Source organism: Emydura macquarii, unplaced genomic scaffold (assembly GCF_026122565.2).
Source record: "Emydura macquarii macquarii isolate MOO-44397 ecotype Brisbane River unplaced genomic scaffold, CSIRO-AGI_Emac_v2 contig_212, whole genome shotgun sequence".
NCBI classification, from domain to species: domain Eukaryota; kingdom Metazoa; phylum Chordata; order Testudines; family Chelidae; genus Emydura; species Emydura macquarii.
In genome coordinates this window covers 4,745,942-4,769,796 of record NW_027130349.1, presented here as the reverse complement: position 1 = coordinate 4,769,796, position 23,855 = coordinate 4,745,942, and the positions used below count along the sequence as shown (strand labels likewise).

General features: G+C 44.0%; 1 protein-coding gene across 4 annotated transcripts in view; it reads right to left on the bottom strand.

The window, feature by feature from the left end:
* Nucleotides 1-1,657: 1,657 nt before the first annotated feature.
* Nucleotides 1,658-23,855, bottom strand: part of ANKRD29 (ankyrin repeat domain 29) — a 51,588-nt gene continuing 29,390 nt past the window's right edge. For 2 of the 4 annotated variants that reach the window (XM_067546572.1, XM_067546581.1), the window contains 7 exons: nt 23,420-23,518; nt 17,393-17,491; nt 14,595-14,693; nt 9,766-9,864; nt 8,927-9,022; nt 7,526-7,624; nt 1,658-4,884 (listed from right to left, as the gene is read on the bottom strand). In XM_067546572.1, the coding sequence (XP_067402673.1) occupies nt 4,801-4,884; nt 7,526-7,624; nt 8,927-9,022; nt 9,766-9,864; nt 14,595-14,693; nt 17,393-17,491; nt 23,420-23,518 (675 nt within the window). In that variant the 3' untranslated portion in view covers nt 1,658-4,800. The remainder of the gene's footprint in view (nt 4,885-7,525; nt 7,625-8,926; nt 9,023-9,765; nt 9,865-14,594; nt 14,694-17,392; nt 17,492-23,419; nt 23,519-23,855) is intronic. The other 2 variants (XM_067546588.1, XM_067546598.1) reach the window with 2 other exon arrangements.

Genomic DNA, 23,855 nt, shown 5'->3' with positions numbered 1-23,855 from the left:
TAATTTGTGGCCTAAATTGTTGTGTAGTGCTGCTGTGAGCTGTTAAAGAGCTGGTGCTCCCTCCCCCTTCCCCCGTCCTCCCTGAAGTGGATGCAATTCAGAGGTGGATGAAATGATTCATATATATATATATCCCTGACTATTTTACAGGTACATTATGAAGCTTATGAAGCTATTAATGTCTGTAAAGTGCTTTAAGATCTTTGGACAAAATGCACGCTATCAGTGCAAAGTATTGTGATGAATATAAATGCTGACTCACTCCAGCAAGGAAGAGAAGGCAGGTCTCCTCTTTGGAACCCATTAGTTAGTATGGGTGCAGCACTGTGAAGTCAAAAGGGGCTACCTAAGTGTATATAAGTATTATAACACTTCCTCTGTGAGGAGGGATGTTTCATTGCATGGGGAGGTATGGTACTGCAATTTCCAAGCCTATCTGCACATAGACTGTGTGTCTTTGACTGTCTTACTCATGGACATCTGAGCCTGAAATAGCCTCCTTCAGAGGCATGGAGCTCAAATAAATACTCAAAGGCAAGGGCTGGAAACTTTCCTGTTTTTCACTCCTAGATATTCCAGTCTGGCTGGAGTCACTTTTCCCCAGATCCTCACTTTGTAAAAAAGGGACAGTCAGCTAAAACCCAATATGGCTCAGTTTTAAAAAGAGGGATCAAGGACATTGGTAGTGCCCTCTCCTCTGAGGGATAACATGCACTCTGCCTTGACATCTCTGAAGGATGGCCTTTCGGGCTTCCTCATAGCAGCAAGCATCCCAGACATTTTTCAACAGCTGTGGCATTAGAGCCTCTGCCACCCCAACAGTTAGCCAGATGTGGAAGAAAGGGGGAACAGGCTCAAGCACCTGCAAAGTCCTGCAGTAATGCAAGGAGCAGACACCCATGTCCCCTATAGACAGGGAGAGGCCAGGAATAGCTCCCCCACTGGAGACAAGTACTCTCTGAGAAAATATGCCACAGCCTCCCAGGTCTGAGGAGCAACCTGCACCAGCTGACTTTTCTCTCTCTGTTCCTTTATTCCAGCTGCAGGCAGGGCCGCTGCTGGCTACTTTATCCTCTCTAATTTGATCTACCATCAGGAGGGTATGAGAAAAAAGGGCAGGCAGTGGTCAATTCCTCTCTTTTAGTGTCAGAGAAATAAAATATACCTCCCTTTAAGAGCGTGACTTGTCCATTACTGCATAACTGAGGTGTGTTTGTCCTTCACTCACCCACCGAGGCTGGCTATTGTGGATTTTTAATAATTGTCTGCCTGCCTCAGAATTGGCTTCTCTTTACATGACCATGGTTGCCTCTTGTTACCTCCACCCGCTGCTGCTCTGAAGAAGCTGTAGGGAGAGTCTTCTCTGAAGTGATCAGTGGGGGGGGAGGAGGGGAAGAAATTTACTCCTGAGAGGGCAGGGCTACCTAGAATCCCGAGCTTTCTTCAAAACAACAAATTCAGAAAGCAACCCTAGAGATCCAGCTTGGGCTATTAATGAATATCATCTTCACTTTTTTCACGTAAGAAAGTTAGAGTCCAGTCTTGTGAGGCGCCACACACCCTGAGACTGAAGACAATGGGATATGATGTTACTTAGTACTTCTCAGCCTCTTGCACGATCAGATCCTGAGTGTCATGAATACAGCAATGCTTTAAGTATCTATTCATAATTCTTTAATCCCATACTAGCTTGTCTACAAGATTCAGTTAGGCAAAAGTATTACTTTAATTCAAGGAAAGCACAGTGTTAATTACCCAACCACGCAGATTGTTCTGGTACCATCTCCTACTCTAACAGAAAAGCATTCAGCTTTCCCTTCTAATACCATATATACCAATAATAGCTTGCAAGCAAAGGTTCATTAATTTAGTCTATTAAATAGGGCCATGATTCTTCCCTATCTCTCATGCCCTCAAGAAAAGAATAACTTGCATTGAGTAACAGGTTCCTGGTTTTGCAATAATTATGGCTATGATCCATATGTTGTAAGAAACAGTTTGCACTAAAATGAACTTAATCCCTCAAGCAACAGTAAAGTGACTTTTTTGTTCACTAAATGAACAGTGCAATGATTCAATTAAATGTCAGACTTGCAGCCTTTTAAGAGGGCAGCAGTCCATGTCTCTTTGGGAACCAAAGACCTGTCCACACTAATGCTTGGAAGCAGCTTGCCCTGATTTGGAGGGGAGCAAAGTGGTTTGTGTCCACATACAGAGTTAGCATCATGGCTGAACCTCACTGAGGGAAATCTCTAATGTGGTTTTGACTAACATGATTTAGGGCAGTGGTCCCCAAAGCGTGGGGCGCGCCTCCCTAGCCAGGCATGGAGGAACATTCATGGGGGGGGGGGGGGGGGCGTGGCAGGGCCTGGGCCAGCCCCCATGGAGGACAGGGAGGGAGCGCCATGCTTACAGCCCCACTCCACCCCCAGACCAGCTCTACCCCCAACCTCGCTCCTCCCTCATCCCCGTTCAGCTCCCAGTCCTCCTCTACCTCCAGGCCTGTGCCAGCCCCTATGGGCAGTGGGGAGGGAGTGCCATGCCCCTAGCCCTGCTCCACCTCCCAGCCAGCTCCACCCCCACCTCATTCAGCCCCCAGTCCTGCTCCACCTCCAGGCCTAGCTCCACCTCCAGACCAGATCCACCCTCAGTCCCTCTCCATCCCCAACCTTCCACCCCCAGCCCAGCTCCACCTCTAGCGCCAGCTCCTCTCCCATCCTCAGTTCTGCCTTCAACCCAAGCTCCACTGCTGTGGAAGCCTTGGCTGTGCAATAATGGAGGGTGTGTGTGGACAGATTCCATTAATGGTATTGAGGGGGAGGGAGTGACTGGAAAAGTTTGCACACCACTGACTTAGGGCGTGTCTATACTAACTGCAATAACTACTGTATATTGATGTAACATGGTACAGGGACACGGTTAAAACATGTCAGGGTCCTACCCACATTACAGAACCTTAACCATGCTGTATCAGGGTCCCTGACACAGTTACTAACATCAGTTCCAGCTACACTAGAGGTTTGAATCACAGCAAGGTTAAAGGTTGCAACTGAATGTTCTAGAACTATTTATTCATGAAGCCATTTATTATGGCCACACTAACGGGCCTGTATTGTATAAACTGGTGTAATGTGCCCACATTACACATGGCCTACCAACTGCTCATAGTGGCGCCTCTCTCACAATCGCAGGCAGAGGTCTCTGGAGCAGGTGCATTGCATAGTAGCTGGTGAACACTAAACAGTATCATATACCTGTGTCTGGGTGTACAACATATACTGTACATTTGTAACACCCATACAGGTATACTTCACAGCTAAATGTCTATTTGCACCTGTTAGCAGTATGCTACATTTGGTTTGCTCCATGACTGTTCACAATGGTTCGATTCTGTTCTGTCCATGAATTTGAGGGTATGTTAGGAGGGAAAGGGCTTGTGCTCTCACAGAACTACATCGCAGAAGGCCACAAGCTGTTCCCATACCCACTGTCAGATGGATGGTGGTACTACAGAGGTCAGAGTCTATGCTGAGAAGGAAACAAGTTTGTTCTCATTTGCTGGATAACTTTTTGGGTAATTTATAGTTTTGCATCATTTTAATGAGTTGTTGCTTAAGTAACCACTTCTTTTTCTCTTATGTCTCCCTTTATGATCCAAACAGAGCAGTCAAAGCCAGGGGCTGGAGGGAGGACATGTCTCTGAGTTTCCCATTGGGACACAGCCAATTTCTCCATCCTCTTCCCCCATCTTAGTTGCCTCTCTAGCAGATGTTCTGATCCTCCAGGGTAGTGGGGAGAACCAGAAGTTACTTACATCCCCCTGCTAGTAAGCAAGAGAACTAAGATTTATTTGGGATGGGGGTGGGGTAGCCTTGTATATGTTTTCACTGAAGTCCCCTTTTCAGATCTCAAGCAAATATGAGATACAGATGAGACCGTTATCTCACTGCCATGCCAACTCCAAAGTAAGGTAGACTATTTCATATGTAACTGAAGTTTCTAGTCACTGTGAGTGTGTAGATGCTGTGGTGTGTGCGCTCACTAACTTTTTCCCATTGTGTTGTGGGTTGTTTTCCTATTGGCGAATAAAACATTCTTTTTTCTAAATAAAGTTTTGATTTCAATAGGCTGTTTTGTGTCCTACATTCCTGCCCACAGGTGGCTGCAAACAGGGAAGGAGCTATTTGGCACAGCTGAGACCAGATGAGCACCCCTCAGCTTTCTCCCAGGCCTGCATGGAACAGCAAGGGGAGGAAGTAGGACACAGCTAGGGCTCGAAACTGCCAGAGCCATCACTGAAGGATGGGTTGAAGCATTGTGGGACTGTTCTGGGGAGTTTAATTGAACCAGTGCAACTGGAACATCTGTGTTTCCCACTTACACCAGGACTGAATGGTTCAAACTGAACACGTGCACAAAGAGGCGTTAGGACTTGATCACAGCTGGTGCAGTCATAACAATAGTGGGAATGTCTGTGAAACGGCTGGAGCACTTGCGTGTGGCTATAAGGTGTACTCCACGCATTTTAGGATCTTATAGCACTGCTGGGAATGCCAGGATTTTCAAGTATAGACAGGCCTCTGGTGCAAATAGTTTAGGGCCCAATCTTGCTCTCACCGAAGCCCGTGGCAAAACTGAGGTTTTAGTGCACCTCCATACTGTGTCGAAGGCTGACCTTGTTCACAGAGTGGTATCTTGGACATGCTAAATCAATTCTGCAAACAGGTTCAATAAGCCATTTTCAAAACCAGATTTGCTTTAGTGCCAGGGTGGACAAAGCACATCCGACACAGGGCTGTGTTAGCTTTTCCTGTGCTTTTCTTTTGTTCGGAAGAGCCGTAGGATGCGTTCATTTTTTGTTAGTTCTGCTGGCAGTTCGTTTGCCTGAAACAAGAAACAGCATGGTTAGAAAATGCAGGGGAGAATTTCCAAAGCATGGCTTAAAAGCATTAAAGTCCTAGAGAAAATGATGGGTGCATTAAAGAATCATTTGTGTTTAAATGTAGGCTGCACTCTAGCTACCATGGCCTAGGATGAACCTTTAGGCTCAACCCTACATAACAGTGACTGACTCAGTCACAATTCCTTCCCTGTGCTCTTTGCAGAGGAATAAATTATTCCACCCCTTTTTGGATACAGCTTACTTCTCCTCCCTTCCCCCAATAAATCTGGACAGCTCCATAGGCTAGCATGCAGTAGAGGCAGAGCCATGGTTCTACCCACTTGCTCATAGGAGGTGGTATGGGGCATGCAGTTCCCATTCAAGCACCCACTCCCCACATGCCACACGCTGGGTATCCCTAATGTGGTCACACACACCTTACTTGCCCTGCCTCCCTTCTTTACCTGTGTGCCTTTATTAGGGCTAGTCAAAATCTAGTCCTGAAAGAGTAATCACAATTTCTTTCTTCCTTGTGTTCTCTTCCTATAATCCTGCCATGTGCTTGTTTTGAAGCCACTTCATCGCAAACTGTTCAGGTTACCCAAGCCTGGTCTACACTATGGCTCCATTACCATTTAGTGGACCTGTTTTTCTAACCAGCTCAAATATTAGACAATGTAAAGAGGCCTTAAAAGTGAAATTCACTCCTATACAGAGGGGCAAACACAAGGCCCATGCCACATGTAAGGTCCACTTAAGTCCTCAAATTATGGCTTCCATGAGATTTGAACGGTGGACAGGCTTTGCTCTGGTTCTCTGCGCAAGGATGAATATCCCCTGTGGGTCCCTATGCCACTCCCACACAAGAAAAGGAGAGTATTGCCATTGAATTCAATGGGAGCAGGAGTAGATCTTTAGGACATTATCCAAAGCCCACAGAAGTAAATGGAAAACTTCTACTGATGCCATTGGGCTCTGGATTAGGATCTTAGTGACCAGAGTATAAAGATTTTTGTGTCCACTAAAAAGAAAAATGATGGGAATAGGACCTATAGAAATTGACATTTAGATATAATGGAGTTATTTCTGCAAAGTAATGTTGTTTTGGAAATGCACCTGACTACACCAAATGGCATGTTATTTTCCAAATATTTCCCAAGGGGAGTGAGGGGACGAACTATAGAGTCCTTTCCTTGAGCTGTATTCTATCACCCTCTACCCTCTGCAAATAACTGTATTAGTAGTTGCAAAATCTGGCACATTTGTTTGGATAATACTGTCAGAACAAAACATGAACTACTAATAAAATATAAACTGTTGTTTTAAAGCGATATGCTCTGCTGCCATCTAGTGGAAAGTGATAGAAATAGTATATGTAGATTTTATTTCCCTTATCCAAGATAATTATAATTCCTCATTCTTATATTGTAAATCTTAAAAGTGCTTACAAAATAGTTATCTTCCCCAATATTAAACCTTTCTGATTACTTAAAGATGTTATGTGACTATTCTCTTGATTCAAAATCAGAGATTGTTCCACTTCTGTTTGCATCCTTTTTCTTCTGCATTTCAGCAAATGAGTTTACTGGTAGGAGTGTTCATGGAAACAGCATATTTTAAGTAACTGTTAGAGAATACTCAGAAAATAAATGACAACTTCATAAACAAAAATATTTGTAGCAGAAATCTGATTCTGAAACCCTCACTCATCCAATCAGAGAACAGAAAACAGTACAATATGACCTTTGTCCAATTACAATTAACCAACCCAACCTGATATCAACTACTTGCAAAAAATAGCTCGTGAAGAAACTTACAGAAGTTATTCAATATATAATATAAAATACCTAATGGAATCAAGTAAAAACCTGTTTGCAGGCAATTTGCAAACATGAAAAAGTGCTGAATTCATGTAATAAATTATGGGATATGAACGATTTCCTCTGTCTCCCCAATATGATTAATAGAGGGACACCACGGAAGCTGAATCTTCTCAAGGACCCTGCTATATAAAGTTTGAAAATAACAAGACGTGATTTTAACCCGCTGTTTCTATTAGAGATAAACCTAAACCAAAATCTCAGATCCAAACACCCCCAAGGCTTTGGGAAAGTTTGAATCCAGATCCAAACTCCTGTGGCTCAGCCCAGTTCTGGTACAGAGATATCTGTAATTTATGATTGTCCAAGAGCAATAGCTAGTCATGGTTTCTCTCAAATATAGTTTGCATACCAGTGCAGAGTTGATGATCAGAAGAGCAGGAATGGTATATGGAGCTTTTCACTTCTAGCTGACTGGTTTGAATTGGTATCCTGGAATATTGTTACAATTTAATCTTCGGTGACCTATCTAAATTGAATGAGTGCCTGGCCCCTCTCCAATTCATCTTGGGTTAATGTCCACATCACAAATACCACTTCATTAATGGCACTAATTGGCATCCTTGTAATCAGTGTTATAGAGAAACTAAAGATTGAATGGGCCTGGAGAATGATTTCTTTGGAAGAGGGTTCAGACACATTGCAAAGGCAGCATGCAAAAGTGTGGACTGCTCCTGTTCAAAATGAGTTTAGTAGATACATGAAAGAAACAATGTTTCCACTGATACATTTTACAAACTCTGGATAAAACACCAAAATGTACCTTGTTCCTAAGAAAAGGATCCGCTCCTGCTTCCAAAAGTAATGCTACTGCTTTAACGTTGCCACCCAGCACTGCCGCATGGAGAGCAGAAGTCCCATTCTAGAAAATATAAACATACATCTAAACATTTGCACCATGTGTACAGGGGAAAGCAACAAAAACAGCAGCAAAGAACAGACCTATGTATAAAGAAAAGAGACACAACGCTATACAGATTAGGCCATCAAAGTGATCTAATCATGCTTAAAGACACAGGGCCTTAACAATGAGTCTCATTCCTGGCAATATAAGGAGGCTTTAAAGTAGGTATAAATGTAATTCAAGGCGCATTAGTGGATGAGAGTCAGGCTGACATTACCAAGTAATTGTTCTTTTTGTAATTATATTTTTCAATAGACTAGAAGTATGTGAAATATACAACAAGGCATTGATCTGGAGACCAACTTCAGCCTGCCAGAATTCAGCCTTTAGGAAGCAAAATAAAATCACTAGAGATATATTCCAGGTGTGTGATAAATCTAATTGCTTTAAAAATATATATATGTTGGAGAGTTGGGGTCAGACATTTTACAGCTGGCCTGCCTCCTTTTTTTGGCCACAAAATTGAAAGTGCAAATAACTGGGTGTTCAAATTTGCCCTTGTAATGAGTGATATAATAGTAGTTAACTACTTACAGTTAATGTCACCTGGATGTCTAAGTACCTGGTTCTACTTGCAAATCTGGTACTAGCATCTCCAAGTGACATTAGTTACACCCACAAATGACTACAAAACCATGCCAGCAATGATTGCGTCTGCAATCTCTGGGCACATGAAATGTGGTCAGCTTTTAAAAATCTACCCCCAAATATCCAAAGCAGTTTTCAAAGCCACTACATTCATTCAAAGAGAACCAAAATCAACTACAGAATTGCTTTGCCCGGAATAGAATTCTATTAGAATTCTAGTCTGCTGTTTAATTTGCTGTGCCAAGTTTCGCCCTCTGTACTATCAGTGCAATAGAGGGCAGGATTTGGCACTAAAATTGCATCATAAACACTAATCCATTTATTTCAGAAAAAAATAGCAGAAAACAAAGCTGATTTCTAACTACAGCATGGTATGCATCCTCTTCTCAAAGCATAGTATGTAGGACTTTTAAGAAGAGTTTTATTCATATTTAAACAGTATTGAAATCAAAAGTATATGGATTTCATTTCTTTCTTGCACTCTTTGGACTGGATCTTCACTGCCTACCCTTTGCGTAGTCATAAATGCCCACAAAATGGGTGTAAATCACCACCAAATCAGGACACTCACTTTGTACTGGTGTCAATGACTACTCAAGGCGAAGGCATAGAGAATCAGGCCTTTTGTCTCTCTCAGTCTATATGTCAATATCAACATACTCCAGTACATACCTTCAACAGGCCAAGTGCAGGAGAGAATTTGAGTAATTCCTCTATAACGTCATTATACCCTTTGTTAGCAGCTTTAAGTAAAGCAGTTGTACCATCCTTTATTGGAGAGAGAAAGAAAGGAGTTTAGTTATTATGACAGCTTTACACGCTCTCTGACTGAATGGAGGAATTGTCCCTCCCACCCACCAATCCATGTAGGGATAGTCCCTCCTCAGCATCATCCCATCTGCCTCTCGAATTCATGATGGGCCATCTGCAGATCCAGGGATCTTTGAATCGGGAGGATGGAGGGAGAATGCAGAAGGGGTGAAGCTGGGGACAGTGTACATCATCTCCTCTCTCACTCATCTCAAACACCAGAGGGAATTTATATGAACTTTTCTTTCCCCCACTCCTACACTACAAAACCCTTCCAAAAGGATGGGTCCAGACACAGAGGGAAAGGGGAGCTCATGGCATCCTGGCTCCATGGAGCTGCACTGCCTGGCAGCTACAGGGGAGTACAGGGATCCCAAAACCTGCACAGAGGTATAATGCTTTCATGCAGATGGCTTTGGGGCCCTACGAGATTCCAGAGGGGTGTAAGTCCTATTTCCATGTACACCACAGAATTTGTGTGTGAGATCTTGAGCAAGTTGCAATGTCTTTCTGCCTCAGTTTCACCAACAGGGCATTGGGGATAATGATTTTTGCTTCTCTCACAGGGGTGTTCTGAGGCTAAATTAATTTATGTATAGTGTACCAAGATCCTCTGCTGAAAGTTGCTATGAAGATGCTGAATGTTTATAACTTGTAGGCAGCCTTCCTTTAGCAGTCACCCGAAAGTGAAAATTACTCACGTTTCGTGTGGCATCTCGATCAGCTCCCCGGAGCAGCATTACCCTCACTACCTCGCTGTGACCCATCTGAGATGCTATCCACAAAGGAGCTGTCCCATCCTTCAAGCAAAACAAGACTTGATATAAGCTTCACTTTGTGACACTGTACACTCTGGCAGCTCACTGCTAGACTCTGGCTCCTGAAAGGAGTGAACTTGGATCCCTCAACAGAATCTTATTGCCAGAACAGCTAGACACAGACAATTTCATTTATGCACCACATGGGAACCGGGTGTATTAGACAGAACCCTCCCATTGTTGTGAAATGGAAGTATCACGTCTAATCCCCGCTGCATACCTATGCTGAAAATTTTACATTATATACATAGAACCCAACTTTCCTTTTTATGTTTAAATCCTTTTTATGCTCACCAACTGTATGCTCACCAGTTATCTGCTGAGCACAATTGGTGGTAAACTGGGTAAGCACGTTTGGTGGAATGAACAGAACGTTCCTCCCATTGATACATGTCTAGGCTTCACATTTCTGTCTTTTCTGTTGCACTGAAAGAGCAAAGATACATCCTGAAATCCTGGTTATAGTCAAGGACCAATACACGGTCATGATAAAGAAAAGGAGCTTTTCCCCTTCTTGCATAATTTTTGGATAAATGTTCTCATTGATATTACAGTGGCTGCCCACATTCTAGTATACTTCCTGTTTACACAGTGAATTTTCTTTGCGATCCAAAAATGAAATTCAAAGGTTCTCTTGTATGCAGAGTATATAACTCAAGTTTATAAGTCTGATAGCAAAAACTGTCCATCTCCAATGTACAGTTTCTTCCCTTCAATGAATCAAGCATTTTTTATTATCATTTTTAAACTTCCTCCAGCAGAGGGCACTAGGATATGGCACCAGAATGACATGAGATGATCTGCATAAGTTTGGAAAAGATCCAAGTCCCATCAAAACAGGGAAATCTGCACATAGAACATGTATTGTGCAATTTGTGGTTCTACTTATATAAGAATTGCAAAGCACGACTTCCAGCTGAGACAAATTTAGCACAGGGAACTTGGTAGCTCTGCTTTAGTTAAAGCTCAGTTAAGGTTTTATCTATGTGAATCAAAAGGAGCAGAAGGAAATGATAATACAATTATTTATATTGCATTGGTGCCCAGAGGATCAGGACCCCGATTACGGTAGGTGCTGTTAAAACACATAGTAATATGCCCAGAAGACCTTACAATCTAAGAAGACAAAAACAAATGAAACTGGGCGCAGGGGTTAGCAGGATACTGTATACAAGCAAATTGATTGGGGTGATGGTAGACACACAGCTTGTTAGCTGCAGCTTCTCCTTCCAAGATAAGTGTCCTCTGATGGGTGAGGAGAGTGGTCTCATCCAAATATGTACAATATTTACATTAGGCCAGATCCTTGGCCCCTGACCTGTCTCCTCTTTGCAAAAGGAGGTGCAAAAGGGACATGAAGCTGCCATAAAAAAGCCATCTGAGGATTCCCCTTGTATACAGGAATCCTCAGAAGTATAGAGCCAGGGCAGCATAGCTAACTATTTCTCTCCTACCCCACAGCATAATGAGTGGTGCCAACGTTCTGCTGTGCTGGAGCCATTCCCAATTGCATAATAGCTCATAGGCAAGTGTTACTAGCCCAGCTGAGTAAGACCAGCTACTCCAGGATTGGGGGAGGCCAAAAGGTGACTCTAAGCTATCTTTGCCTTTCTCTTCCCCATCCCCACTGGATCCTGTCCCAAGCAGAGTTTGGTTGGACCTGATGTGGGTTCTAATATAATATAATATAATTATAATTAATTTTAAATACATTACATATTTTAATTTTTCTTATTTGAGTCCAAACAAGTAGACAAATGGTCTCTGGCTACACCTAACAGCCCTATAACCTACTGTCATAACATTCCCTTCTGACATAAATTTATGCTGTCCTTTATCTCACTCCACTAATTAAAGACACTGCTCTGTGGCTCTGGGCTTTACAATACACGACTGTTTGGATGTGGTTTTTGATTTTTGAGAACAGCCAAATCAAGGTAGCAGCCATGATGCGTAACCTAAAGAGACCGATCCTCGGCAACGTAGCAACGTTGTAGTTGCTGGATGAGGAGGCACTGTTTAAAAATCACTCTTGGATGGATATTTCTCACACTTAATCCAAGGCTATTTTTTGAGGGGGTGGGAGGGTGATGAAAGCCCATCAAGCCATTTCTTTAATTATCGGAGTGATAATAACATAGGTTTTTCATTCGTTAAGAAAATAGTTCAGATTACAGATGGGCCCAACAAAGACTCCAGATATAAACACCACTGAATTTATCCAAAGCTAAATTTAGTGATTGGCCACTAGGTACCGAACTTCGCAAAGCCCAACAGATACCTTACAGCAATCTAGATCTAGACCGCTAGGGTACTTTTATACTGGACTAAAAGGTCCGCAACGCAGCCGGGTGGGCCCGGGTCAGCTGGAGCTGGGGTCCTAGGACCCTGTGAGGAGGGAGGGTCCCAGAGCCCAGTCTCCAGCCATAGCCTGAACGTCTACACCACAATTTTACAGCCCCGCATCCTGAGCCCAGCAATCCTGAGTCAGCTGACCCAGGCCAGCCGCAGGTGTTTAATTACTGTGTAGATGTACCCTTAGGGACAAGACAGAGAGGCTTGGCCTGAACTAGAGATTAAGAGTATAACATGTTAGCTAAGTAAGATGTTCTAAGAGTCTAGTGTAGAAAAGGCAGTGTACACTTATACATAGGCTAACATGCTTGAGTTAAAGCTAGGCTCCCCCTATGGCTTTAATTTGACCAGTTGAGCACATATTAAAGCATACACTGCCCTAGATACCTATACCAGCTTTGTAGATGGTATTAGTTAATATCTTTTAACAAAACAAGTCTAGACAAAGTCAGAGAGACAGTATAGGCACAGGTAGCCAAGCAGTAATTTAAGCATCAGCCTGAAGAATACATGCCAACCTTCCTACCTATAAAGAGAAATCTGGTGGTTGAGGGAGGGTACACAGAGAGAGGTAGGATGATCTTAATATGGGTATATGAATATATGAATGGCTGGTCATATTTCCTTGTGCTAAGTAGCAGCAGAGATTTTTCCAATGAAAAGACACCACATGGTCCTCAAAGAAGCTGCTGAAGTAGTACATGTAGTTCTCTGCTGCCTGGCTGCAATTTGCTGAACTCTTCTGGGTAGGAAATCAGGAAATATAGGAGAAACTGGAGAGCCAATACATGTGCTATATTCTACACCATATTAGGGCTTTCACATCCTCTTTGCTCCTGCTTCCCAATTTCCTACCCAGCTGAAACCAGTAAACCTCAGCCAGCTTGCAGAGACATACATGAACGATTCAAGAAGAGAACATTATCCAAATATTTTGAAATGTGCAAGTTAAGTGTGGTGTAGATTCAGGCTAGGTATTGTTATTTGAACTGGTTCAGCAACCCTTAGGTGAGATTCTCTGATGTAAAATCAAGCATTCTGGGAAGGCCCATTTTCAAATACAGGTATTAAGTAGGACATGCAAATCACACATCTGGATGTTCAAATCGGCAGCGAGGTACGTAAGTGCTCATTTTACATCTAAGTGCAGATTTCCGCATCCAAATGCAAGAACTGGCTGACCTATTAAGACTCCCTCTTTTGAAAAGTGGGCCCACTGTGTTCAGATATAAGGAGGCAAAATTATGGATATGTTAGAAACCTTTCATGTGTATTTACTTCCTGATGTAGTTTTAAAAGTTTGCATTCCCTTGAGGCTTGATTCAATTCCATTTAACTTTAATGGCAATTGGATCAGGCCCTCAGAGCAGTCGTGTCTGATCCAACAACTCACTAAGCACAGTTGTGTAACTTTAAGCACAAAAGTAGCTTCACTGTCTTCAATGGAACTACTCTCATGCTTAAAGTTATTCATGTGCTTAAGTGCTCTGCTGGATCAGGACCCAGAGCAGCAGCTCCCAAACTGTGGGTCGTGACCCCAAGCGGGGTCGCTTCATCAGCAGATGGGTTCACAGCAATCCCGAGCGTGCAGAGGACACCGTTTTACAAAATGGCCTCCTTCGCACAGCATGACCTCTCATGCCCTGTATGCACGAGGTCACGTCGCACGGGGGGCAGCTACTTTGCTCTACAAAATGGCACCCTCCATGCAGCATGACGTCGCATGCACCGTATGTGTGTGAGGTCATGCAGTCCAGAGGATGCCATTTTGCTTTACAAAATGGCATCCTCCTTGCAGCGTGACCTTGCATGTACAGTGCGTATGAGGTCATACTGCATGGAGGACACCATTTTTAAATGGCAACTTCCATGCTGTCTGAGGTTGTGAGAAACAACACTTCTGAAAATGGGGTCATGCAGGGAAAATGTTGGGGGAACTGCTGACCTAGAGAGTAACTAAGTGGAAACAAGGATGGCAGTGTGTACAAGTACCAAATGTTTAAGGAAGTTAAACTACACTTTATGACTGATTGTTACAGTGTGTATAGACAGCATGAGATAAACACAAAGTCAAAGGTTTGTATCAAAGATTAATTTTGATACCAAAGCCATAGCAGTGGTAGGGTTTTAAAAAATACATAAATCTGACAGGTTGACTTTAGCCAGGGATATGTGGAGTGCTATCTAGTGCTAGTGTTTTAAGATAGAATTTTCCAAGGGGCCTGAGGACATCAGGTGCCCAGATCCAACAGGAAGACTAATTCCCCTAGGCCCTTTGAAAATTCCAGCCATATTTTTAGCAAGAGAATGTGAATTAAATGCCATCTCTGCTTTGGTAGTGCAGTGCTGAACATTACCTGCCTTGGCTGGTTGACCTTTGCTCCTGAAGATAATAATAATCTGATTACATCCAAATATCCTCCTTGGGCAGCCAGAAAAAGTGCAGTAGCTCCATCCTGAATAAAAATAAATAAAGCTTCTTAATTGGTAATGCTACAGTAGATATTTACATCACAACATATTTACCTTGCTATGCCATTATGCATCTTAATAACACATAAATAGCTACACACAAGAAATTTGTCATCACCAAAATCCTGAGTTTAGTCCATAACAAACTAGACTAGCTGTAGCATTCCTCTTTAAATATAATGTCTCAGATTATGAGTCAAAGATGAGGCTTGTACCCAGGGCCTACCCAAGCATTTAAGGACATACTTAAATCCTTCCCCATGCAGCAAAGTGCTTAATTGCGTTGTTAAAGAAAGATGTACTTAAGCATGTATTTTACTTTAAGCATCCGTGTAAGTGCCTTGCTGAATTGGGGCCTAAAAGCACTAACTTCTACCACATGGGCTGAAGGAGTAACTCCTTTGGCTGGCAGCTTCAGTAGACTCATCTCTGTGCAGCAGCCATAAAAGCAGGACTTGTAATATAAACACTTACCAGTGGCTTGCACACAGCAAGGTCATTTGTGGACTTGGTTGGAAAATGGTATTTTCTGTAAATGCTTTAGAAAGAAACGGAGTGCAGTGAAAGTCCCGTAAAGTGTGGCTTAGCACCATACTACTACTTGAAAGGGCAGAACTTTCACTGTGCTATAACAGTGTCCACACGGGATGCTACTGCATGGCAAGCTGGTGGGCAGTAGAATCACACCATGGCTTGCCATGCAATAACGTGCTGTGTGGACAAGCCCTTAAGATTATTATATTCAATTGTACACTGACTTGTTCCAACATACAGGTAACCTATGGATTACTGGGCACCCTGAAGGCTAGATTGTATCTGGCGCACAGGGTTGGGTAATTGTGTCAAGCCCTTTTTGCAGGCTTTGCACACCAGACAGACACAACAGGAGTCCTTTTGTTCAGGTTCCTCTTTCAGAACAAATAATGTTTAGTAATCTTAAAACCGCTCTTTATTACAGCACCAATCCATGCAAAAAAGGTTTCCTTTTAATCAGGGCTTCTTCTCTTCCCCACACAGCTAACATTTAGTCAGTTTAAAGACAAACTGAAATCCTGATGCTTTTGGAATAATTGCTCTGACAAGTGCGTGTTTGAAGTCCATCTTGCATGGAAGCCTGCCAATCAAGCAGGCAGCCAGACACCACCATCTTACAAACTTAATTCAGCAGCGCAATGCAAGAGAAACAGGACTAATGTTTGTTTTCCTATGAATTCACTTTTGCTTTAATTTTTTAAACTGCCTGCCTGGGGTTTTACTGCACAACTTATAAAAAAAAAAAAAAAAGACGATGGGTAATCAAAACAAGCTTATAAATACAATTGAGAATGCTGCTCAATTCCTGGAGAGACAGCATGGAGGTTACTTAATTGCCTTCATATATAGGTGCATGTGTTGGGTGGGCAAATGTTATTTTTAGACCTCAATGGAAATACCTAGCACTCACTACCAGGCAGTGCCAAACATGACCCCTCAGGTTGAAAAAATAATCACTGTGCAACAGCAAACATGGGACAGCCTTCTTTGCAGGTGGTGATAGCCAGGTGTGCCACACACAGGGGATACTGTGTGTTTAGGGCTTGAAACTGTAAGAGGTTGAGAACTGCTGTGAAGTCAGTGCAGATGAAGGTGCTCAGCACCTCATGGGAGCATTCTCCATCTTGCAGAATCAAGCACCCAGTAGAATTAACTGAAAGAACATCATAACTTCACAGGGAATGATTTCCTTTTTATCAGACTTGGGTTAGGCAAAGGTGAAACAGGGTGATAAGCCACTCATTTTTGTTTTATTATATACCAGTTTGTACACAACTCCACCACAATAAATTAGACGGGGATTCATTCAGGGCCTGATCAGCCCCCTTCAGCTTTCTGAAAATCCAGCTAAATTATGTCCATCAAATCATTTTTGCCAGTTATTTATTTTAATTTGTTTTCAAAGCACTATCAGGCGAGACAGGTGCATTCCCACAATATCTTCACTTTATCTGCATGTCAGCATGTAATGATGTTAAGAAAATGTAACTGCAGTTCTACCTTTAATGATATCTGCAGATCAAGAGGAAAAGTAAAAGCCTGATCCTCCACTGCTTTGCACCTTATGTAGCTATTTACTAAAGAGTGTAAACACTACCATTCTGACACTCATTCTGAACAGCTGTAAAAATTACACACTGGGCAAGGAGAATCAGGCCTCAAGATTTTCAAGTTTCCCTTTTAGCTACAATACACCTAAGGGTATGTATACACTAGAAGCGGGCCATTACTGAAGCATAGACACTACAGCAATGGAAGAGGGTTTGTCCATCACTATAGTAAATCCACTTTTCCTAGAGGCGGTAGCAAAGTCGACCTAGCGGTATCTACACTGGGACATAGGCTGGCTTCATTACACTGCACAGGAAGTGAAATTTTTCACAGGCCTGAGTGATGTCGTTAAGCCAGCCTAACTTTGTAAAACAGATCTCCTTTCTTGGCTTTGTACATTTGTACATATTGAGGTCCCAGTATCATAAGGAGCACACAGTTAATAACAATTACATTAACAAAATGTATAAAGAGAGATCCTTTGGCAAATGCCTTACTGCGCTAGAGCTAAAGCCATCCGTAGCAGCTGCATTGTAAGAACCCACACTTTCTTTGTTCCACTGTCAGTGTTGTTAATATCTACTTCAGATGAACTCACATAAAGTTGATCATGTATGTTGGCACCATGCTTCAATAGCGTTTCCACCACTTGCATGTGCCCGTACTGACAAGCTGCTAACAGAGCGGTACCACCATCCTGCAAACAAGCAAAGAATGGCACAATAGGAAGAGAAGGTAAATACTATAGAGAACAGGTGCGTAAGACATAAGCAAGTGCTGAGTACCTCTCAGAATTCGGCTCACAGAAGTTATGTAATAACTAGCTAGTAAATTGTTGTGAGATGTACTTTGAGTCTTTTCCCCATAAGTTAGACCTCAGCTCTGTCACTGAGAATTCTCAGCCTGAGGTTTCTTTTGTCAAGAATGGGAACCAAAAAAACACTGCTCTTATTCTCCTTTTCCCTTCATGGGAGTTTACTTCCCCCTTCACTCTAACAAATATAACACCCAGCCCCACCCATGACTGCCAGCACATCCTGCCCCTGATCCAATGGACTAAATTGCGTGTTGCTGACCTCAGTTCTAGCAGCCATTAGATCCACTTCAACCACAATTCCCCTTTAGCCATAGCCTGACATCCTGATATGTCCTGCCTCCCACTCCGTGGTTCCCTGCCTGACAGGAGAAGTCAGACACAGGACTATGTTGCTGGATGAGATGTGGAAGCACACACAGCGCTCAGACCAGAGACCACAGGTCCAAGTCCTTACTACTTCAGCTAAAGAAATCGTTTCTCTAGGTGTCAGGTGTCAGTGTTATAGGCACTGTGGATCAACCACTGGAGAGAGACATGATCCCATTCACTGCGTCAGTGTACAAAATCAGTATGGCATGCTCCCGCACAAGTCATTTAACTGCCCTCTGAGAAGGAAAACAACTGCAGTGCCACCAGTACAGTGACTCTACACTAACAATAACTAGCAACAGAATGCTTGGCTTGCCATGTTGTTAAAAACACTGCAATCCATGCAAAAACGGGATAATTCCCAGGTGTGACATCCCCCAACACTACTCAAATAGCTACCAGTGCGGTAGGGGAGAGCTGTTCCCACAGTACAGAAAAGACAGCCAAAGCAGAGGGTAAGGGTTTTCTAGTAGCAGCAAAAGGAGAGCAGGGAGGGGGAGGAGGCAGCAACTGGGTCTGTCTATGGGAGGTTATGGGGGAGAGGGTAGGATGACTTAGCAGTATTGGAATAGTATGTGATTGTGACCCTAAGAATACCCTCAATTCAAAGGGCAAGGGGCTCCCCCGTGCGTAGTACTGACCCTCAGCTGGCCCGATGAGTTCAGTGTACCCCAACTCACCATCATAATCTGTATCTCAAACGTGTTATGTAAGATATTATATAAGACTGGGCAACACGCTGGTCATTAATATTATTGCATGGTGTATGTAGGGGTGTTATATGAAAAATGATGAATATGTACTGGAAATATGTTCTTAAAAGGTGTTTGGCAAGCAGGACTTATGTCACACTGTCTTAGACAAAGGAATGTGGTTCCACCTGCTCGAATGTGTCTCAAGTGTGAGCTGAACAAGGAGAGACAATGAAATGGCATTTTACATTCAAGACAGACCAAGCCATCAGGCAAACCACTGTAGGGGATGGCAACTTAACACTCTGAACAAGGGTGGAAGTTGCAGCTCCAGGAAAGCTTCCTGCCTCTTCCAGCAAGATCACTGAACTTTGAAAGATATAAGCAGAGAGACAAAAAGCCATTTTGACATTCTTCACTTGAGGAGACAGAGAAACTAAGTGCTTTGGGCTCTGTTTGTTGGATCCTGGGTAAAGTGTGGCCAGCCATGCTGGAAGAAGGTGAAAAAACTGCTTTGAACAAAAGACTCTGGTTTAAGTTAAGTTTGAGTCTTAGAAGCGTGTTACTTTTTCTTGTTTTAACCATTTCTATACCAATTACTTCTACTTGATATCAATTAAATAGCTGTTCTTTGCTAATAATTTTGCATCTGACGAAGTGGGTTTCTGCCCATGAAAGTTTATGCCCAAATACATTTGTTAGTCTTTAAGGTGCCACAGGACTTTCACTGTTTTGCTAATAAACTTACTCATGTTTTTATTACACAGCCATCTCAGTGCAGTGTTTCAAACTGAAGAATGAAATCCTCAGCCAAACAGGCTGGTGCAGTGTACTGTCTATTTAAAGGAGCAGTGAACTTGCAAGGTTTTATGAGTGTTCCAGTGAGAAGGACTGGATACAACAGGGGAGACTGTTTTGGGAAAAATCCAGGGTGGAAGGACTGTTGTTGTGTCACCTGCAAGGGATAATAAAACTGGTGGCAGCCAGGGTAAGGCTACTGTGCTGTGAGCAAGGTGCTGATGTCAGGGCTCTGAGCCAAAGTGCACAGCACAGAAGCACCCAGGGTTACAGGGCAGGCAGTGACAACCCCTTACTGGTATTGGTTGAACCACAAAGCATCCTAGTGATCATGTATTTAAAGACTTATTATAATGCATATGCACCAGGGCATTTCCTAGCTTTTGAGTGCTTGACTGCAACCTTATAATAGTGTTATTTTAGTGTAGTTTTGTGTGTAATTTTCTAGATTCTAAAAAAAGCAAACTTTAAAAACTAATTCCATCATGTGGGTGTCAGTGTGATGCCACATGGGTCCTCAGCAGGGTTGGACTCTTTAAATCCACTGCACAGACCTCTGCCCCTTGAGCTAATGGAGTAACCGATAGCAGTAGTAGGTTGTCATACCCTATGTGGACCAGCAGTAGAGAGGGATGAGATGCACATTTTGCCACTGAGTTTCACAGATATTTTTTGATCGCAGAGGAACGGTGAGACTCAGAACCCTGGGTTCCATTCCAAACTGTGGCGAGGAGTGTGCTCCAGTGGGTACAGACTTTTCTGATAATTTCCCTAAGGTTGACCCCTTCTGCTCTGCCCTTTCCAAAGTGTCATTGTCCCAGTCCTGTTTCTTCCCTACCCCTGACTGCTTGTCCCAGTCTCATTTTTCCTTGCCTAACCAGTCCCAGTCTCTACTCAGATTTTTCATTCCAGTCTCTTTGCCAAGCCAGTCTCCCCATCTAGCTTCAGTGTTCAAGTCCCAGTTTCACCATCTGACTCCCAGTCTCTCCCCATCCCCACTCCCACTCTCAGTCTCCTTCCTCAACTAGTCCCAGTCCCCTCCTTCCCAGCTCTTTGTTTGATCTGACTGGCTCCCAGTCCCAGTCTCCTACCCCAGGCTCCTCATCCAATCTCAGTCTCTCTCCCCACACCTTCTCCCTGGCTCCTTGTCCCAGTCTCTTTCTCCTGCCTTCCTACTTCCAGCTTCTCATCGACTTATAATGTCCCCCACTCACCCAGCCAACTGGCTCCCAGTCCCATCTCCCATTTCACGCTCTGGATCCCAGTCCTCGTCTGTCTCCCCAGCTCCCAGTCTCCTTGGCCAACATTCCCCTGACCCAATCTCAGTCCAAATCTCCCCTGCCTCCCTCCCAGATTCCAGTCTCTTTACCCAACCAGTCCCAGGGTGCCCCTCCCCTGCCCGGCTCCCAATCCTAGCCTCCCCTCCCTCCCTGGCTCCTAGTCCCAGTCTCCTTGCCCAGCCACTCCCAGTTTCTCTCCCACCTCAGTCCCAGTCTCACAAGATTCATTGTCCCAATGTACTCCTTTCCCTCCCACCTTAGTCTAGCTTTCATCCCCATGGCATTCAAATAGGACAGCTTCCTGGGTGCCAGCAGAGAGATCATGGAGAACAAAGGAACCCTGCACCACCCTGGTTTGGAATAGCTGGAGCAGCCATTACAGGGAAAATTTTTCTGAGTCCCCCACAGCTCTGGGCTGGAGCATATTCAGTTGGTCTGTGGGGATGGTACATGCACAGTCCAGTCACACTTAGGAGCTGTGAGGGGATGAAGCATGCTCAATGAGGATGAAATCTTTGGAGATTTTATCTGCTAAAACATCCAAAAAAAATCTCTATTGAGCATGTGTGAACAGCAATTTTTCAAAGGCTTATCACTTAGCCAGATTTGGGTGGATTTTCACAGGGATGGCAAAAGGCACATTCCTAACACTAAGGCCACCCCCCACTAAAGTTTAAGTCTCTCCTTTAAAGCATGGGGGGAAGGGAATGTTTTAATGCAGGCAGAAACATTTTCACTAGCCTTGTTCTTTTAAATAGCTAAACTGTTTTGACTAAAATTTTCAAAAAAAATCATTTAGTCTGAGGCAGACACCCAACTGGAAGAGTTTGGCTCAAACAACGAAAGTTTTGCCGTTATAAGCAACTGAAAACAGGGTCTTTTAATGGGAAGTGTCAGGTAGCCTTCATAATTGTGCCACCAGCCAACAGTGCAGTGCTGAACATGAAGGGGAAAAGTTTTCCTGATTTCCCTCCAGTGATGCCCAGACTGTGGCTTGCGAGCCGCAGCTGGCTCTTTGACATCTCAAGTGCAGCTCGTGGATCCCCGCCACTCCCCTCTATCTGCCTACCAGCCTGGGAGGGAGCTCAGGTCTTCTGCCCTGCGGTGGGGAGGGAGGTCTTGGAGCTTCAACCCCACAGGAGTCGCCTGCCAGGGCTCGGAGCTGCCTGCTGGGGCTCGGGGCTTCTGCCCCACCGGAGCTGCCTGTCAGGGATCAGAGCTGCCACCCCACTGGAGACGCTTCTCGGGGCTTCCACCCCACGAGGAGCACCTGCCGGGGCTTCAGGCCTCCACCCCACAGAGCACGCCCGTCAGGGTTTGGGGCTTCCATCCCCCAGAATGCACCTGCCAGAGCTCAGAAGCCCCAAGCCCCAGCATGTGTGCCCCATAGGCTGGAAGCCTTGAGCCCTGGCAGGTGCCTCCCGTGGGGCGGAAGTGCCAAGACCCTCCTCCCCACTGCAGGGCAGAAGCCCCAGCATGCGCCTCCCAGAGTGGAAGCCCCAAGACCCCCACCACAATTTACACTCACCCCACCATTTCACTAGTCATTGCCTGCGTTGCTGCTGAGAGCAGGAGCTGAGAGGGGCCAATCAGAGACCAGCCCTTGTCGGTGGCAGGAGGATGAAATGCCAAGGGGAGGAGTCAGTGGCTGGCTGCGTGGAGAGGCGATCGAGCAGGGGAGCTCATTGGGCTCTAGGGTCGAGGATTCCTTCCCTCAGCCTGCTTTGTTCAATCCCGGTGCTCTCTCTGAGTGTGTCTGCTTCGGTTCAGACAAGAGCTCTTGTAAGTGTGGGGCAGGGGGAAGCCAAGCGGTGAAGGAAATCGGGCTGGCCGTGGGGGGAGGGGGCGAGGGAGGGAAGCCAAGCGGTGAAGGAAACAGGGGAGAGGGAGGGAACGGAAGCCCTGAGCCCCAGCAGGCATCTCCTGCAGGGTTAAAGCCCCAAGACCCCCCCCCCCACCACAGGGCAAAAGCCCCAAGATACAGGATGGAGACCCACAAAGCCTCTAGCTCTAGCAGTAATTAGCTGTGAAATGATAAGTAGGATGTTAATATTTTAAAAAATGCATGTGTAAAAGTTGTGCGTGTCTTGTGGCTCTCAAACTTCTTGAGATTATCGTATGCGGCTCCGAGGGTCAGTAAGTTTGGCCACCCTGTCTTAACCCCTGAAATGAACAGATTTAATTGCCCCATCTCAGCACACATACAGTAACAACTCATGCAGCAATATTTGATATGATTAACCAGCGCTTTTTAAAATCCAGCTATAGTGTTTAACTTTGTAACCTCCTACAGCAGTGAATTCCACAGACTCACTGCACACTGTGTTAATTCCTTTTATTTGTTTTAAATTTACTTGTCAACAGTTTCATTGTTCTAATATTATGGGACAGCATGAGAGGAGGGACTGATCTCTTCACTGTAGCTTTTACAATCGGAAAATGTACACTTAATGAAATGGTACCAAGCCCCAGCAATCGAAGCTAGACAATAAAAACTGACCCTGAATTAATATTCTACCAGTGGACTGTGTTACTCATATAACTCAGAAAATGTGCAAACAGGGAAATTCTTTTATGATCCTCTTGCTGTGATGCCATGTCTAGATCAAGAGGAAACAAGCCATTAACGCGCTGGTGGATTTTGAAAGTAAAGCAGACCAATCTCTTACTTTAGTTCTAAATTCAGTAGAGGCACCAAATTCAAAGAGAAACCTCACAACATCATTGTGGCCTTGCTGTGCAGCAAAGAACAGTGCAGTCGTGCCTGACTGTAAACAAAAAAAGGAAATGTATTCAAACAAACAAATGGATAAAATGTAAATAAAGAATACACTTCATTTTTAAGCAGAGCTAAAATGGATTGAACTTGAATAACTGAACAAGAGCTAGACAGACTAATGATGATCTTTGGGACTATAGAGGATACAAAGAACTTAGGGGAGGAAGTCATTTCTCATCTCAATGCACTGTAATATCTGATGTTTATCCCACATCCTGTTTAGCTGCATAAAATCCATATTCCCCATTCTATTCACATAAATGAGCTTCTTCGTGAAGCCTCTACTATATTACTCATTTCCTTGTCCTATGTCTTCAAGTGAGACA